Here is a 19,040-nt window from a genome sequence, read left to right as displayed (position 1 = left end):
GGGGGGGGCGAACCCGGAGTTTCTCCAGGCGCTGGACTACAGCTCCCATCACCCCCTCCTCCAGTTCAGTATTTTTCAAATACCATTTTCTGAAACATCGAGCTAAATAGACAAGGAGCAGACCCAGTGCAGTGGCTGCAGGAATCCGTGACAGCATCTCATGACCCCTTCAAGAGTAACACGTTTATTGTGGCAGATCCTTTCATGGAGAGGAGTACAGATACCATGAACATTTATGTGCATGTATTTAGGATTTCATATATACAAATCTAAGGTCTTGTAAAAATGGGGATTGATGCAGGCACTTAAAGTAACCCAGGGAACTACTTTCATAATCTTTATTAATAATTAAGAGCCAGTGTAGTGTAGCAGCTAAAGCAAGGCTGGCCAGTTGAAGCTCTCTAGCTTGGACTACAACTCCCACCATCACCAGCAGTTTATTGCAGCTGGGGATGGTGGGAGTTATAGTCTAACAACAGAGAAACTCAGGTTGGCTATCAGAGATCTGGATTCAGATGCCTGGCCAGGAAGCCCAATGGGTGACTTTGGGCCAGTCACTGTCTCAGCCTAAACTCCCTTACAAAGTTGTTGTGAGGATAAAAGATGGGGAAAGAATCAAATTACACCACCCTGAGCTCCTTAGAGAAAAGCAAGGCCATAAAATATTAAATAAAACTTTTGTCATACCTCACTACTATTGCTGTTAAATAGAAGTAAAATGAAAGCTCTGATTGAATCAACTTCTGCTGGCGCTTAGCACAACTGTTCATCTTTCCACAGGAAAAGATAAACTGGACCAGTTTTTTAAATTTTATTTTAAAACGCTTACCCTTTTTCAGTATGTTTATTAGTTTTAAATAGTGTTGTTCTGTTTTATTGGTTGTAAGCTGCCTTGAGTCACATGAGAAAGGCAGGGTGGAAAATTCTAAAATAAATGAACAAGTCTTCCTTTAAGGAAGAGGAAATGGGCTAGGCATAATAGAACTCATAATAATAGAACTCTACAGTTTATAAAACACATTTAATTTTGCCTAACAATTAACACCGGAGGGGGGAAAGCTGTGCAAGGGTGAACCCAAAACTATCACCAGTGTCACAAAATGCTAGACAACAGGAAAAACATACATCCAGTTTGAAATCTTGCTTCAGAAATTGCTACCCAATAGTTCAGTTAAATAATGGAATACAGAAAAGGGTAGGGCATAAAAGTCATTTATCAAAAGAGAATTAAGTACTGGACTCTGGTTTAAAGGGTTGTTGGTAATAAGCATTCACACAAATTCATTTCACTCAGTTCATTTTTGGCTGAAAGACAGCAAACAGTCTCATGAAAGTTCTTCATCATTATAAAGAAAAAGAGGTAATACCCAAACTTTCAAAGAAACAACTGATCCCGATATGTCAGGTAGAACCTGGATGTACCTCAGGTACTGGAGAATAGGACTTTGGCCATTGTGGCTGGAGATGATGGGATTTGTAGTCCAGCAACACCTGGGGACCTAAGGTTGGGAACTCCGATCCTAGCAGATTCTAGATCAGAGGTATCATTGGTCTAAAACAGCAACCAGTGCCGCTCTTACTCATGGACTTTGGGGCCAAAGTCCAGGGCCTCCATACTCCCTGGGGGCCCCCAAATCTGTCCTGGGTGGTGTGGTCACCGCTGGCCCGCCCTGTGCCAAGCAGTCGAGTGTGATTATGTCCTGTGCCAGGTGCTTCAGAGACGGGGGAGTGGGGATGGGGAATGAAATATGTGGGATGGGAATATGTTAAATTGCATGTTGAAATGTTTCTGCTATTGCATATTTGCATAAATATGCCTGTTTTATATTCTTACATTCTTGTGAATCCAGTTGCTGCCTGTGCCCTCAAGAACCTATGTGTTAAAAATACTGTGTGTCACACTCTGTGTGTGTGTGTGTGTTTACACATAGGGGGATCAGCAGTGTGTGTTTGTGAGTTCCAAATGCCTTGAAGTCCTGGCTCCAAAATGAGCTAGGTGCACCCCTGACAACAACCCTCCAAGTGAGAGACTTCTGTAACCTTAGTTATATTGGGACTTACCAACTGGAAGATCCCTTTATTGTCAGCTAATCCTGAACGAATACAAATTCCTGTTCTTGAATGCAATTATCAATTGCACCATCTAGCCCCAAACAGGGGCAGTGGTAGCTTTCCAACTGCCCCCTGAGGATGATTTCTCAAACTAGGTGCTAGGCTGAACCATTAGCATCTAGCATGCAGCACAGATTGGGAGTTTATTTTGTAAACTACGAGACATTGGTATGAGTCGGTATAGAAATGTAAACAATAAATATAGGTACATGACTCAAAAGCAGTGTATGGTCCAGGGGTGTAGCTATGATTGAGCAGATGGATTTGAATAACCCAGAGCCCCCAGCTCCTGAGGGCCCTCCCTATTTTCTTCATTATGTCCCTCACTCCGAGAGGCTGCCAGGGAGAGGGATGAACATGGGCCTTCTCTTCCCTAGCTACACCCCTGTTGTGGTCTGTAAAGCACTTACTGATGGAACTGTATACATGATTGAAACATGAAAATCATCCAAACTGACTGCACCTACCAAGAAGCAGGGTAACTTCATATATTTAAATGAGGCACAGGCTTCTAACAAAGCTTTATTTGCATTTTTGTTATGTGTACGGCAACACACCCTAAAGCATTAATGAAGAATCAAATGAGAGCTTTATTTTTTGTTGACACTACTGAAATGGCCTTGTGTACACTTAATAATAAAAGGTGCTTGTATTGTAGTTTAGCATTTTTAACTCGGAGAGGAAAAAAACACGATGACAACTAATTTTTAGGGCTTTAATTTAAACAAACGTCCCAAAAATATTACAAAAGCTGCATTTTTCATCTCCTCGGATTTTCCATCATTCCACCTAGATTTCCGTTAGCAGGTTCATGTTTTTGCATCTTTAAGATGTGACTGTCACTAGAATGCACTTCAAATAATCTGACTCGAAATTATGTTTTCCAGAAGGAAGGATTCTGAGCAAGTTGTCTCTGGAATTTCTCGTACCTAGAAGAGGGAGACAAATGCAACTCAAGTTATTTTGTACAAAAGCCATCTTTAGCCTTCTAGCTACTGTGAGGAGCTTTGAGGGAATTGTGAGTTAAGGGCACAATTCTTCCCCTTTTACATACACAGAGGGGATCTCCAACCACTTCTCCACCCCTTCCATCACTGGTTCTCAAGCAGCCACACCAATGCTGTGTTGGGTGCAATGCAATTCTCCTGGCCATTCCAAAGAACACGAGGCCCTCCTATACGTCACACACAGTGATCCAACAGCCCGCTCCTCTCCAGGGACCAGCACGCGCACTGTTCCCACAAACAGAAAGAATGTCACGCACACCAGGCTTCTGGTAATGAGCAGCTCCTGGAAAGCTGTATGTAAAGCATGACTGACCACCAGAGTCTTCAGGCTGTTGGGAACGGCCAAGTGTGTTGCATCAAGCTAAGTAGAGAAGTAATGGGTGGGCTGAAGGGTAAAGGAAGGGGACAATCTTCCACAACATGTGGCGATGCCTACTAGCTTAGATGGCTCTAAATGGGGTTTAGACAAATTCACGGAGGACAGGTCTATCATGGCTACTAGACTTGATGGCTAAGCAATAGGAATACAAGAAGCCGCCTTATACCAAGTCAGACCACTGGTCTAGCTAGGTTAATGTTGTCTGCCTTGACTGGCAGTGGCTCTCCAAAGTTTCAGGCAAGAATCTTATTTATTTATTTTATACACCGCCTGACTCCGAGGATCTAGGTAATTCCCAGCCCTAGCGGGAGATGCTGCCATGGATTGGACATGGGACCTCCTGTATGCAAAGAAGATGCTCTACCACTGAACTACAGCCCCATCCCCATAGGGAGGGTAGCTTCAGAAGCAGTTATTTTATACAGTCATGTTGATTGCCTTTTTAAAGGCTCAATCTAATTCCTGATCAAAACAATATTTCACCAGTCCCTCAAAGAAATAACATTTTCCCACCAATTGGAGAGAAAACCCTTGTGTGTACCTGCAAACTATTAAGAGCAAGTCCATAAACAGTGGTCATGACAGGCCTTCTCAAACCCCTCTCTGGAGTAGGCCCCCAAACTTAGCTGCATTCAGACCTCAATCCTGGTTTGGAGGGCTTACTCAGATCACAATCTGCTAGTTCAGATTTAGGGGGCAAACTGCCATTCACAAAAACCCGGAAGCGTTCCAATGGAGAATCAGAAACGTAACGGAGCTGAATGCAGCCCTGGTATTGCTTAAAGAGACTTCCTCTGCAACCCCCTTACCATTTCACAACTACGTTTGCTGGAATGAAAGCTTCAGATGGGTTAGGTTTCATTTCGGCCTGAGTGACAGCAAAGGATAACGCAAAGTTATAAAAACTGTCTAGCATCTTTTGAGTGAACTGAAAGACAAAAAAAGATACCAGAAGAAATAAAGCATCAGATCAACACTCAGCCTGCATATAATCCTCCCCTTCATTTTAAAAGCACTTCTCAAACTGGGTTAAGCCACAGTTAAGTTCAGTACTTTGGAGTTGAAAACAATGGCATAGATATGGTCTGAATAAGAAGATGCTAATAATCCAACAGAACACGCAGACCACTACAACAGTAAGGAGTCTCTCTGGATTCTATACAGCAGTGATGTGCTCAGTGGATCTATCACTCATGCTCCCTTGTAGGTGGACGCAGTACAGGCTTCAAGAAAAGCAGGAAACCTCTTTCAGGAAAGTGAGCAGGAAGGCTGCGGGGTGGTGGTGGTGGTGGGAGCAGGAGCAGCTACAAGCAGATTGAGGGGGAAGCAGTTCAGACATCACTCAGTTTAACCCTGGTTCCACATAACATCCCCCAGCTTTGAGTATATGCGCTCCTTTACCCTTCACATGCAAAAGGAGGAAAGATTCTACTTCCAAACCTGGGTTACAACAAACTAGGATGTGCTGTGATGTCTGAAGGCATTGAATTCTGGTGATTTTGAAACAAGCAGAATCTGAAGCTGCGACACAATCTCAAGCTGGGATATACCAGTACATAGTCATGTAGGTGCCTCTGGCAGCGACCCACAGGACAGGGCCTTTTTAGTGGTGGTCCCTAGATTGTGAAATACTCTCTTCCTGGAAGTCCATCAGGTCCCCTCATTGATTGCTTTCTGCCATCTGGCAAAAACATTTTTTGTTCAGGCAAACATTTGATTGCTGACAATTTTATTGCTGGTTACTGCTGGTTTGCTCTCTGCTGCTTTTCTATGGTTCTTATGTATGTTAATTACTTTTTACATGATTTTTTTTGTCTCTGCTTAATTTTATTCCTTGTTGTACACTGCTTTGAGCTCCTCAGTGGAAAGGTGATTTATAACATTTTAAAAATACTAAAAAAAAAATGGGGGTGGAACTCGCAACATTCCCTATAAGCAGCACGTCACAAAGTAAAGTCTGTCTGCCATTATTAATCCATCCGCAGACACAATGGCCTTCAGTCATTGTGGCTGGGGATGATGGGAGTTGGAGTCCAGGAACATCTGGAACTCAAGTTGGAGAACTCCTGAAATAAGGCATTTGGTAATGCACCATACATGCTTCCAATACTATATCCAGTATTTCAACACCTATTAAGAAGTTGCTATGCTGCCAACTCCAGGAATCAAAATGGCTCCCCAATTACCTCTGTGAATGAGTTTACGGATGACACAGCTGCACTTGCTACAGGAGTCTGCTGAGCCAAGACTTCCAGCAGTTCCACAGAAATTCCAATCTGGGCTACCGACGGTGTCTGGGGGATGTTCATGGCTCCAAATGGATGTTGGCTGCCTTTTCCTAAAAGAGATATTGCAGGTGGCCGAATGAATCATTCTTCATCTCAGTACAAGCACAACGGAATATCAGCCTCATGAAACACAGGACACTACCCAGCAATGCCAAAAGTTGAAATTTTAAGAGCATGATGTTTCAAAATCAGAATCTCTAGCAACAGCTTGGTGAAAAGTTGGAGGGGGAATAAATTACAGCTTGTTAAGATGGGGGTGGGGAGAAAATTCAAAAGGGGAAAAGAATTTGACTTGCTTGCTTTGCCCAATTGTTTGACAAAAATACAAACTTTTTGAGCATGGCATAAGGGGCCAATTAAGGTAGGAACTCTGCATTGAGAAGGGTTAGACATAAAGACAAACACCTTCCAAAAAGCCATGATTTGTTGGATAGATGGTTGGCTACAAAATCCAGGATCTGAAATCAATTTGAGGCTGGTTTGTCAATGCATTTATTTATTTATTATTATTAATTTTATTTGTATACTGTCTGACTCCAAAGGCTCTAGGTGGTTTGTCATTTGGGACAAACTCTGGCTTAACATTACATCTGAATCAACAAAGCACAGTTTGGTATGTTGCTTTACTATCCGAGGCCAATGGCTGACATCCTAACACAGCACTTGTATGATGAACAAAGTTGCACCAGAGCAAGGAGATTGCATAGTTGTGCAAAACAAAAACAAAAAAAACCTGGGGATTTGCAGAATCGTGCTCTTGTGGAAAAGTTCTCTTTAAAACAGATGAGCTGTGTCACAGCTGCACAAGCACACTTGCGGGTAGCACGGCACTAGGCAGGGACACTATTGCCAACGTCAGAGCAACAGCTTTGTGCTAGCACAATGCCCTTCTACAAGTACTTCATTAGTCAGGATGTCAACTACTGTCTGGGATTCTAAAGGACGGCAGGGAAAGAGAATAAGTTAGGGTTGCCATATTCTGGCTTTCCAAATCCGGGTGCCTAATTTGCATATTATAGCAATTGGCTTGAAAATAATTTTTGAGCAGACTAGTAACTGCACGTTTTGCTCTCTAACTCCACTTCTACATGGGCTAGAGCTTATTTTTTAATATTATTAATTATTAATAATAATAATAATAATAATAATAATAATAATAATAATAATAAAAACAAAAGCTGAAATCTGGGCATATCTGGTTGGGTTAAGCAATCTGGGTGAGATGCTTGAAATCTGGGTAAAACCCGGAATTCTGAGGGGCATGGCCACTCTAGGATAAGTGGACGACTTATGGGTTGCCTGCACATTTGGAACAAAAGCCATGGTTTGGCACTGCATCTGAACTAATCCATTATGTCAGAGTTCCTCAAACCTTTTGATACTGTGAACCCTTAAAATAATATATAAAGTTATGTGCCCACCCCACTCCCCCCGACCCCCATGTTAAAACTACTGGCTGACATCCTGACTACCGATGTGTAGCCAGGGCTGCTCAACTCCGGCCCTTCTGCAGATGTTGGCCTACAACCCCATAATCTCTGGCTATCGGCCACTGTGGCTGGGGCTTATGGGAGTTGTAGTCCAAAAACAGCTGGGGGAGGGGGGGCAAAGTTGAGCAAGCCTGGTGTAGACCAAAAACATGTCACTAAGGGTCAGGCAATGTGTTTCCACTCCAAGAGCGCTCCCAGAGTTCAGGCAAGCTCAGCAAAGAATATGCGATCTTGCGCAAGAGTGGAAGAGTAAGTACGCTTTCGAAGGACAGCCGCGCAGGGGATAGTACTTCACTGGTGTTAGAAGTACCCCCACTATGTTAGTCAGGATGTCAGCCACTGATCTGACTAGGTAGAGATAAATAAAGCACATTTACCTTTTAAATGAGGATGAGCTTGCTTGCTCCTACTTAGTTTTTCAAACCTGAGTTTTGTGTTTGAGATTGCCAGTCTAATTTTGGGCTCTATGTTATTTTCACTAGGTATTTAGTTGTTACAGCAGCAACGACTGAAAACTCTGATTCACACAAGTAGGAATCAAGCAAAGGGAGCCAGTATTTTCATGGCTTTCTTATTTAATTCTTTGTACTGGCAGTGGTCAGGAATGCTTTTCATCAGCTTTGGCTGGTACATCAGCTACACCCATTTCTGGAGGTAAATGACCTTAAAACAGTGATGCATGTGCTGGTAATCTCCAAGCTTGACTACTGTAATGCACTCCAGGTGGGGCTGCCTTTGTACACAGTACAGGAACTACAAATGGTACAGAATGCGGCAGCCAGGTTGGTCTCTGGGACAAACCAAAGGGACCATAGAACTCCTCCAACCAGACGTGACCGGAAGCTGCCATTGCACATGCGCACGCCGCAGCAACTTCTGGCTAGAGGAAGCACCGGGGCAGCAAGGAGGTATGCTACAGCCCCACCAGACCGTTTTAAAAGGCAGCACCGGCGGGGGAAATGCGGCAGGAGGGGTAAGAGCACCCTCCCCCATCCTTAAAGAGACACACACCCCCTCAAACCGGCCAAACTGCCGGTCTTTTGAGTTGGTTCCGTGCACATCCCTAATGCATCCCAGCCCAAGATGGCAGCTACAGAGAAAGTAAGTGCGCTTAGTTCCCACCTGAACGGCTTGTTTAAACCTGATGGAGGGTTTGAGCTGAATTAGGTCTTTTGGACATAGCCACCTTCAACACCTGTGCTGTCTGATGGCCCATAATTATGAAAGGATTTAGTTAGGAGTCACCCCTTTGAGGCCTGTCAGTGTGAAGGTTTTTGAATCTGGAATCTGAGAGGAATAGAGATCACTCCTTGTGCTGAGTCCTCCTAGCTGTTGCCTTCGGGATAGCGGTTGTGTACCCTAAACTGCTGATTTTTACTTTATGCCTCTCAAATGAATGAATTAAAACCCACATTGGCATTTGGGTGATATGCCACTGCACATGCATATCAAAGTTGCCATTGCATGTGCACACACTGTAATGCGCAGCAGCAACTTCCGGTCTGAGGAGGCACTGTGGTGGCAAGGAGGTACACTGCTGCACCACCGGACCGTTTTAAAAGGCAGCTCCGGCAGGGGAAATGCGGCAGGAGGGGTACAAGCACCCTCCCCCATCCTTAAAGAGATGCCCCACCACTTTCGAACCGGCAGACACCAGTTCTGTGCACACCACTACAAACCATGCCTTTCAGGTGTCCCTATGTGTATCTAATTTGGTGCAAATCGGTGTAGGCATTGTGAAGTTGCTACGGGGATACACAGACGCACGAACAGCCAGGGAAGCTCATAAGGATGCTTTCCATGCAGACAGCTGGCTAAAAAAAGGCAGGGCCGTTTTGGAATTGAGCAAGGGCTAAGTGGCCAGCAACATGGGCTCTAGCCTTTGACTCACTCCCATGTGGGCCAAGACACAGACAAAAAGGCTCTTTCTCCCCTCCCTCTCAGAGTTCTCTCTTTATGGGCTTCAGCTGCTGGCTCCTGTGTGCAAGCCAAGACGCTAGCAAGAGACACAGAGGGAGAACTTTGTCAAAGCTTCCATGGCTCGCCATGCTGGAGAAAAGAGGCGAGAGAGCCCTTTGCTTATATCTCAGAGGGAAGACTTGAGGTGCATAATAATGGCAGGCAGCCTGTGACGGTTTACTGTTTGTCGAATTAATTTACGGTGTTGTATATATGTATTTACAGTTGCAAATTTTTAAAAGTTGTGTCTATAGAAATGTATACGTATGTGCAGGCTGATTAGCAGCAGCAGCAAGACCCCTGCAGGAAGGACAGAGAAGCCCTGATTGGAATGCAGGAGGGAAGAGTGTTAGTGTGAGAGGAAGAAGCAGTTAAGAGTGGGATGACAGTTGGTCAGACAGTTCAGAAGGGGAGGGGAGGTGAGCTGGAGGCTCGGAGAGAACATGGGTTCTGAACAGGGTCATTTATCTCCAGAAATCAACATGGGAAGCTGCCATATACTGAGTCAGACCACTGGTCCACCTAGCTCAGTATTGTCTACCCAGACTGGCAGCAGCTTCTCCAAGGTTGCAGGCAGCAGAGGCATAACTATGGGGGGGTAGTGGGGGGCACGTGCCCCGGGCACCATCTTTTCTGGTCACATGGGGGGCGCCGTCATGACCAAATTTTTAATTTTTTTTTAAATTTTTTGTTAATACAAATGTTTCCTGCTCAGTGCAGCAGTGCTGCAGCAGTCAAGGGAGCGCGTCGGTGCCCCTTCCCCATGAGCGGTCCCTTCCGCGCCGCCTGCGCCCCCCCCCGCATTGCTTTGCTGGCACCTGGCGGCCAGTCAGTGGCCTGGCTTGGCAGCAGCGGCGGGCGCTTGTGAGGAAAAACCTAAGTATAATGTAGTATGTTGGGGGGGTGGGGTGGGGCGCGGTGGGGGGGGGGCGACATTTCAGTGCTTGCCCCGGGCACTGTTTTCCCTAGTTACGCCTCTGGCAGGCAGGAGTCTCTCTCAGCCCTATCTTGGAGGTGCTGCCAGGGAGGGAACTTGGAACCTTCTGCAGGCAAGCAAGCAGGTGCCCTTCCCAAAGTAGCCCCATCCCCTGAGGGGAATATCTTACAGTCCTGACGCATCTGTAGCTGACGCATCTAAGGAATAAGGTTTTACTTCCTCTGCCACGTCACCAGAAGAAAAACCCCATGCTATCACACAAGAGGGGGGGAGGAGGTGATTGTTGGTCTCAGATCCTGCCAAAACAGCTCTGAATGGTGGCAGCAAAGATGCTCTGGAGTAGGGGTGACCCCCACACAGCCTCCCCTGGGCCACATGGCAGGCACTCCTGACCACTAGCTGAACATCCTTAGAGTAGCCCCTCCCTGAGCTCCAGAAGCTGCATTCCCAGAACCACTACGGATCTGCATGTGAATCTGCTATCCACTGAGTCAGACCATTCGTCCCCTCTAGATCACTGCTCAGACTGGCAACAACTCTCCAGGGTTCCAGACAGGGCTCTTTCCAAGCTGATCCTGGAGATGCCAGGGATCACATCAGGGGACTTCTGCATATACGGATATGACAAATATTTATATACCGTTTTTCAATAAAAGTTCCCAAAGTGGTTTACATAAATAAAATGGCTTCCTGTCCCCAAAGTGCTCACAATCTAAAAACAGCATATAACTTTAAAGCATGTGTTCTGTCAGTGAGCTATGGCCCCATCCTTCACAGGATCGCGTGGAACGTCAGCAAAATAACAGTTCCTTGCTCTTACCAGATTTTAGGCCAGAAATTTTGAAGATGGCACTTGGTTTCTCGTTTGTAACAAATCCCAGAAGCTGCCACACTGCAACCCCCATCTCGTCAGGATAGCAGAAGTAGACCGATCCGCCCATGCCCTCTGGAAAAGGCACAGTCCCCAGCATGAAGACCACGACATGGTTGATGCTTTCATCATCAGGCAAATTAAACACAAATTTGTCTTCTGCCACTTGCTGGGCAATTGTCTGCACCTGCAAAATAAAAGCAGGTAATGCTGCATGAATTGGCGCTGTGGTCTCATCTAGGAGCCCTCTGACGTCTTCGGAACCCAAATGACTAAAAATCATTTTAGTGAGATGACTGAAAAGGCTGAAAAGAAAGAGGAGGTGAGAAGCATGCTTAAAACAGACAGACAGACAAACACAGCATCAAGGAAACTGGGGAGGCAGGACAAGAGAGAGAGCCTCACAGCCCCTGTTGTGCATTATGTTTGGAACTACATCGGCAGTATATCTTACTCCCCTTGTGTTAAATGGTTAAATACAGTGCTGTTGACCATACAATCAGTACTGCCCTAAGTATGAAAGCCCATTTAAACAAGAAATAAGATTAGGATTTTTATATAGGATTGCCACCCAATTAAATAAGTATCTGCTGATAAGTCAACTTAATTATCAATTAAATCTAAAAGTTCATGAGAGAAAAAATGGCAGTAATAACAGAAGAATCTTCTTGCTTTGGACATGAGTAGAAGGCACCATTCAGAAAAAGCATTCTCCATCCTTGCGCCCCACCCACAAAGGAGAGAATACCTCTTCGATTATGTTTAGCATCTGTAGCTTTTAAAACAATTTGCACTAAAAATCACTTTTAAATTTATTATTATCATTTATTTTATTTATTCGATTTATTATTTATTTATTTATTTTATTTTTATTTATTTTTGCATTTATATACCGCCTTTCGTTAAAAAGATAACCCCAAGGCGATTTCTATACCGCCCTTCCAAAAATGGCTCAGGGTGGTTTGCAGAGAAATGAAAAATAAATAAGATGGATCCCTGTCCCCAGAGGGCTCACAATCTAAAAAGAAACATCAGATAGACACCAGCAACAGTCACTGGCTGTACTGTGCTGGGGCTGGATAGGGCCAGTTACTCTCCCCCTGCTAAATAAAGAGAATGACCACGTTAAAAGGTGCCTCTTTGCCAAGTTAGAAGGGTTTTTAAATCTCTTCAGATCTGCTGCCTAATTAACTGGGGGCACCTCTGTTAGCAAGCTAGGTATTTTTAAAACTGTTCCAACATGATAGTTGGTTAGCCATTGCAGTCCTCATTTCACACAATTAGTTTCACGGGCAGGCCATCTCAGGAAAGCTTTGCCAATCCCAAACAAGCTGCACCAGGGCACGTAGCCCTCCATGACTTTCCACATGACTAGCCCTGACATTTAAGAGCATGCTAGCATCTTCCAACAGATATATTGCCCACTCAGTTTATCGCCTGAAAAGATGACAATGCACAACATCTTAAATGTGAAAGGTTCAAGCAGTTATCCCACAAGAGGCAAGCAGGGAGGTTGTGAAAGGACCACTGGAAAGGGAGAAGTGCTAAAACAAGTGACTGAACACAGAGAACACATTTGAAGGGGCAGCTGAAAGTCATGGGAATTCACTCAAATAATGGTCAGGGCCTTCATAAATGCTTGCATGAACAGGCCTCTGCTTGCACAATTGTTTTCTCTGTGAAACGGGTGAGTGGATCACATGATCTGTACTTTCGTACAAGTATCTGCATGCCCAGGCCCAGTTAAAAATAAACTGGGAAGGCTGCATGAGTCTGAGGCTCATACCCTTCCACAGGTACACTCTACACCCCTGTGGCTATGGGGAAACCGGCTGTGTGCATGAATGGGCTTTGAACAAGGTGTCAGAATTTCACTGTGGAAGAACCAAAAGGAATGCTTTAACTTTGTCTCTCTCTTCTCCTTTGGTTTTCCTTTCCCCTCTCTTCTTTATGTCCCTTGATTTTTAGAGTATAAACATGTAGGCCTTTCTACCATAGTTAATCTGGTTATAACTGCAGCACATCCCATTTTAAAGCACTTTTACTATTATTAATGTCAGATCTACATGTGCCACAGGGAAATATTAGGCTACAAGAGAAAATAAAACAGTTGTGTACCATTAACAGAGGCAGGGAGAGAAATTCAACATTATGAGCATTCAGCGGCAAGAAGCCTCATCTGTTGAACTTCCGATGGCTGCACGGATATGAAAGATGCAAAGCTTTTGCCAAGGGCAGGTAGCAACTCCTTTTAGTGTAAGAGTTGTTCCACTATGGAACAGTCTGCCTCACACAATACTGGGTTCTCCTTTGCTGGGGGTTTTCAAACAGGCCCAGACAGCCATCAGGTCAGGGATCCTGTAGGACATTCCTGCAGTGAGCAGAGTGGGTAGACTAAAAGACACAGGAAGCAGCCTTACACCGAGTCAGACCGTTGGTCCTTCCAGCTCAGTATTGCCTACACGGACTGGCAGCAGGTCTCCAGGAGATTCTCGCAGGCCAACCCAGAGATCCAGGGACTGAACCTGGGGCCTTTTGCATGCAAAACAGATGTTCTACCACCGAGCTATAGTATTCCATGAATCCTTAGGGGAGGATGTTCCAACTTTGGTTCCCTGGATGTTGCTGAATAGAACTCCCACCATCTCCAGCCACAACAGCCTCTGAATGGCCAACGGCCAAAGCGGTTGGGGATGATGGAGGTTCTAGTTCAACAACAGCTGAGAAGACCCCAGGCTGGGAACCCTCCTAAGGAGCCAGCATCTAAACCAGGAGTACGCAACCTTAGTTGCCTCCTCCTGAGCTAAACCATCTGCTCTTTCGTTCGGGTTGTCTTCCAAGTCCTGATGGACAACAAGAAATCCCATGATATAGGTGGGCTTAAAACCTGTGAATTAACAATTCTCAAACTTGGGTCCCCAGCAGCGTTCCCTCTAACAGGGATTTCCAGATGTAGTCCACCACACAGGGACATAGGAAGCTGCCATATACTGAGTCAGACCATTAGTCTATCTAGCTCAGTATTGTCTACACAGACTGGCAGCGGCTTCTCCAAGGTTGCAGGCAGGAGTCTCTCTCAGCCCTATCTTGGAGATGCTGCCACAGAGAGAACTTGGAACCTTCTGCTCTTCCCAGCATGGCTCCATCTCCTAAGAGGAATAGCTTTCAGTGCTCACACTTCTAGTCTCCCTTTCATATGCAACCAGGGTGGATCCTGCTTAGCTAAGGGGACAAGTCGTGCCTGCTACCAGAAGACCAGCTCTCCACTCCACAACTCCCAGCATCTCCTGGTGCAATGGCTTTTAACTGGGGATTATGGGAGTTGTAGTCCACACCATCTGGGAATTCCTGCTAAGAGTGATCATTGGTCCCCAGACGTTGCTGGACTACAACTCCCATCACCCCCAGCGCCAAGGGGCTAAATCAAGCCACTTCTCAACCCTGGTGCCCTACATGCCCGAAGGGCTCCCCCTAGGTCTCCGTTCACTTCTATGGACACCCCAAGAGGCCCCCGCTTTCACAGGTCACCAAGGATACTAGGTCTGCCCCCTTCCCCCGGAGCCCGAACCGCTCACTACGGAAACGCCAAGGGCCAGACCTGCCCTCTGGTTTCCACGGCAACCCCATCCCCTCTCTTCCCCCTCCCTCTCGTCTCCATGGAGACCCAGCGCCAAGGGGCCCGCCCACTCCATCCCACCGTGGGCGCCACTCACCAGCCTCCCCGCAACCAAGCAGCCAAACATGGCGGCGGCGACGGCGCTCAACGAGGCCTCTCCGAGGCACCACAGCGGGCCTTTCTGGAAGGCTGCAGCCCGCCCAGGCGAGCCCCTCCGAGGCACCCCCCGCCCACAGAAACACATCCGGTGCAGGCGGAAGAAAAAGATCCCTATTATTTACAGTCTCGGGAAAGAGGAGGACTACATCTCCCAGCAAGCTGCGCGCAGCGGACCAGCCGCGTTTTGAAAGAAGCCGAAGACACCCGATACCCTAGGGTCTTTCGGGAAATGTAGTTTTCGGCCTTGGCGTGGGGTGTGAGAGCTGTGCGCGAACATCCTAGAAATAGAAAAAGACGGGAGTCGCATCCCATCGGCAGCTCTCTGGGCACTTCCGATCCGGAACTGAACTGGTTTCCGATAAACGTTAGGGAGCTTTCAGCAGTGCCAGAGTTGACAAGGCCTAGAGTAACACACCACTCTGCCCCGTCCTGCATGGAAAGACTCTGCAGTAATGCACTCTGAGTAGCGTAGGCTTGATTTATGTCCCAGATAGGATTGCCTTCTCTGACTGATATTTCCCCCCCTCAAATTTATTTCACAGTATCAAGCCATTCGAATCTTCAGGATTGCTTTCAACAGTCACCTGTAGAATTCCGGGCCAGTCTCCCAGAAGGTTGGCAACCCCCTAGGGAGCATTACTTTTCCTGTGCCAAAAACAACAGAGAGTATTGTGACACTTGATAGATGAACACTTTCACGTATGCTACAAGAAATGCTGCAGTGTTTAAGGTGCCACAAAACACTTTTCCATTGCTTCCATTTGCAACAGGTTGGAACAGCTGCACCTCTGCTGGAAATGGTGTCTTGAGCCAAGTTCTGCTATGTGTGAACCTCAGACAGCTTTCAGAGAGACAGGCACTATGGAAGATGGTAAGACAGAGCTCTTGAATAAGTAGCTGGTGCTGTCTTTCCTGCCAGATTTGCAGCTCTATATAGGCAGCTGTTCCTGTTTGTTTGTTTGTTTGTTTGTTCATTCATTCATTCGATTTCTATACCACCCTTCCAAAAATGGCTCAGGGTGGTTTACACAGAGAAATCCTATATAATAAAAGCCTACAGTGTGCGGTCGTGCTGCCCGTGTCTTTTTGGGCCGTTCTGGGCATGCGCAGAGTGCATGCCCAGATCGGCCCAAAAAGATACGGCCGCCCAGACACGGGCGGCCATGTTGGAGCCCGAGAAGCGGCGGCCTAGGAGAAACAGCCGCCGCCAACGGGAGCAGAGTGCTGGTGAGGCGGCAGCAGAGCCACGGCCTCGGCCAGAGGTGGCGGTGGCCGCGGCGGGGCGACTGGCCCCGATGGTGGCCGCCACTGCCACGGTGACAATGACTGCGGGTGAGGCAGCGGCCGCGGCGGGCCGACTGGCCCCGATGGCGGCGGCGGAAGTACGGGCAAGGCGGTGGCGCTCTGGCCCTGTCAGGCCCCTTTTCTCTGCGCTGCGGCGGGTGTGGGTAAGTGAATGGGCTGATTCCGATGGCGGCGGCCACCGCTGCGGGAATACGGGCAAGGCGGCGGCGCTCTGGCCCTGCCGGGCCCCTTTTCTCTGCGCTGCGGCGGACGGGGGTAAGTGCATGGGCCGATTTAGCCCTTAAACGGGGGGGGGGATAAAAAAGCAGCTGGGAGGGCGTGCGGCCGGTCGGGAAAATACATGGGCTAGCGCCCGTTATTATAACGGGCTCAAATTACTTGTCTCTATATATATATAAGGATAGCAGGCAGGGGTCTGCAAAAAGATGGGTTGTGAGGGAGGAAAGAGTCCCTTTAGGAGGAGGCTGTCATTGTGTGAATTAGATGAGGAAACAAGATGAACAAGATCTGTTAACTCAGGAAGGGAGAGAGAGAGAGAAAAAACATGAAGGGAGGGGGAAGAAAGAGTGAGGAAGAGCATGTGGAGGAGAGAGAAAGAGAAAAAGAAGGGAGGGGGAAGAGAGATAGAAGGAAGGGCAAGGGATGGGCCTGAGCCTGTCAGCAGCCTGAGGGTAATGAGCGGCCATGGCAGCACTAGCAGCAAGGAAGGGCCCAGTCAACCACCGCTGCTGTTTGGGGCTACCGAGGCCATTGTCAGAGGGAGGGAGGCAGGCAGGGAAGGGACGGGCCCGGGCCTGTCAGCGGCCTGAGGGGAACGAGTGGCCATGGTGGTGGCAGCAGCAAGGAATGGCCCGGTCAAGCACTGCTGCTGCTCCTGGGGGGAGGAGCAGGAGCGGGGCTCAGGTGAGGGTGGGGAGGTCTCTGAGGATAGGGGGATGCAGCTTGGCCAATAGGTGGCAGCGAGCAGGCGGGCTGCAGGGGGGGAGCGGGTGGGCTGCTGGGGGCGGGGGGAGTGAGTGGGCGGCGGGGGGAGCGAGCGAGCAGGCAGGCAATGGGGCGAGCGAGCGGGAGGGCTGGGGGAGCGAGTGAGCGGGCGGACTGCGGGGCGAGCGGGTGGGCTGCAGGGGGGGTGGGCGGGCTGCAGGGGGGAGCAAGCGAGCAGGCAGGCTGCAGGGGAACGAGCGGGCAGGCTGTGGGGGGAGCTAGTAATAAATAAATAAATAAGATGGCTCCCTTGAAGGGGTCACAATCGAAAAAGAAACATAAAATAGACACCAGCAACAGTCACTGGAGGTACTGTGCTGGGGGTGGATAGGGCTAGTTACTCTCCCCCCGCTAAATAAAGAGAATCACCACGTTTAAAAGGTGCCTCTTTGCCAAGTTAGCAGGGGTTTACTTGAACTTTTTTCCAATGGACAAACATTTCTTCACATTCCCACACTGTCATAATGTCCTATACCACTGCAGAATGTATGTCAAAGCTTATTGTTGAATTTGATTGATTGATTGATTAAGTGCTGTCAAGTCGGTGTGGACTCTTAGTGGCCACACAGATAGATTCTCTCCAGGATGATCCGTCTTCAGCTTGGCCTTTAAGCTCTCTCAGTGATGCATTCATTGCTTTCATAATCGAGTCCATCCACCTTGCTGCTGACTGTCTTCTTTCCTTTCCTTCAACTTTCCCCAGCATTTTTGACTTCTCAAGGGAGCTGGGTCTTCACATAATGTGTCCGAAGTATGATAGTTTGAGCCTGGTCATTTGTGCCTCAAGTGAAAATTCTGGATTGATTTGTTCTATGATCCATTTGTTTGTTTTCCTGGCTGTCCATGGTATCCTCAAAAGTCTTCTTCATCAATGCTTTTTCTATCTTGCTTTCTTCAAAGTCCAGCTTTCGCATCCATAGAGTGTCATGGGAAAAACCATAGTCCAAATGATTCTAATCTTTGTAGGTGTAGACACGTCACAGCATCTAAATATCCATTCCAAGGCCTTCATTGCAACCCTTCCAAGTGCTAGTCTGCAGCGTATTTCTTAACTGCTGGATCCTTTACTGTTGACGGTCAATCCTAAAAGGCAGAAACTATCCACCACTTCATTGTCTTCATTGTCAATTCAGAGGCTGGTTGCTGTACCCGTTGTCATTAGTTTAGTCTTCTTTACATTTAGTTGTAGTCCCATTTTTTCACTGTGCTCCTTGACTTTCATTCCTAGAGCTTGCAGATCATCCACATTCTCAGCTATCAGAGTGGTGTCATCAGCGTAGCGCAGGTTATTGATGTTTCTTCCTCCAACTTTCAAGCCACGCTCATCTTCTTCCAATCCAGCTTCTCTCAGTATATGTTCAGCATATACATTGAATAAAGGAGGAGAAAGTATACAGCCTTGTCTTACTCCTTTGCCGATCTGGAACCAGTCTGTTTGAATACCCTCCTCATATTAAAACAAAGTCTTTCCTAATGAACACACTAGAAGTCCAAGAGAAAGGACTTCTAAACTAGCTGGAACCCTCATCTTTTAACTCACCCAAACAGTTATGAAGGCTTTGTGTTGTTGCACCACGGTTTTTGTCTGCCTCGTAATAGTCTGCAGGATTAGCACCATTTATGAGCACTTGATGCTTTGACTTGCATGATGTTTAACACAGTGGACCCTTCTTGTTGTACATCATTCCCATGGCTGATTTAGGAATATACTAGTTCACTTAAACTTCTTTGCCCTATGATTAGAGGTGGAGATACAGTACTCCTAAGCACCATCAGAGAATAGTAAGCCTGAGGGGCAGTAGTGTCAACTTCAGATGGGGGGGGCACCTTAGGCCAAAATGCTTTCAGCAGCACCCCACACACACACACACCCTTAATCTGGATAGGTAAACCAGGAATCCTCTCAAGCTGACCTTGAGGGGCTCTATGCAAT

General features: G+C 47.0%; 1 protein-coding gene and 1 long non-coding RNA gene across 2 annotated transcripts in view; one reads left to right on the top strand and one right to left on the bottom strand.

Moving 5' to 3' along the window:
• Window positions 1-2,813: 2,813 nt before the first annotated feature.
• HIKESHI (heat shock protein nuclear import factor hikeshi) lies at window positions 2,814-14,947 on the bottom strand. The gene is made up of 5 exons (XM_053307728.1): window positions 14,757-14,947; window positions 10,993-11,230; window positions 5,685-5,836; window positions 4,308-4,426; window positions 2,814-3,041 (listed from the first exon to the last, which is right to left on the bottom strand). The coding sequence occupies exons 1-5, from the start codon at window positions 14,901-14,903 to the stop codon at window positions 2,987-2,989; spliced, it is 711 nt and encodes a 236-aa protein (XP_053163703.1). The 5' UTR covers window positions 14,904-14,947; the 3' UTR covers window positions 2,814-2,986.
• The window catches only part of LOC128350083 (uncharacterized), a 60,407-nt gene continuing 49,485 nt past the window's right edge, over window positions 8,119-19,040 (top strand). Inside the window, exons 1-2 of the long non-coding RNA XR_008319146.1 lie at window positions 8,119-8,377; window positions 15,589-15,689. This is a non-coding gene — a long non-coding RNA (uncharacterized LOC128350083). The remainder of the gene's footprint in view (window positions 8,378-15,588; window positions 15,690-19,040) is intronic.

The sequence above is a fragment of the Hemicordylus capensis genome, chromosome 3 (assembly GCF_027244095.1).
Source record: "Hemicordylus capensis ecotype Gifberg chromosome 3, rHemCap1.1.pri, whole genome shotgun sequence".
NCBI lineage: Eukaryota > Metazoa > Chordata > Lepidosauria > Squamata > Cordylidae > Hemicordylus > Hemicordylus capensis.
Note: the sequence above shows the minus strand (reverse complement) of the source record. Positions and strands in the feature narration are given on the sequence as shown.

What these genes read in the sequence shown, in the direction of transcription:
- HIKESHI (XM_053307728.1), bottom strand. Translation starts at nt 14,903, where the DNA reads ATGTGTTTCTGTGGGCGGGGGGTGCCTCGGAGGGGCTCGCCTGGGCGG. An exon ending in GCTTGGTTGCGGGGAGGCTG is followed by an intron (nt 11,231 to 14,756) that starts GTGAGTGGCGCC and finishes TTTATTTTGCAG; the next exon opens with GTGCAGACAATTGCCCAGCA. An exon ending in GCAAACGTAGTTGTGAAATG is followed by an intron (nt 3,042 to 4,307) that starts GTAAGGGGGTTG and finishes TCCCTCTTCTAG; the next exon opens with GTACGAGAAATTCCAGAGAC.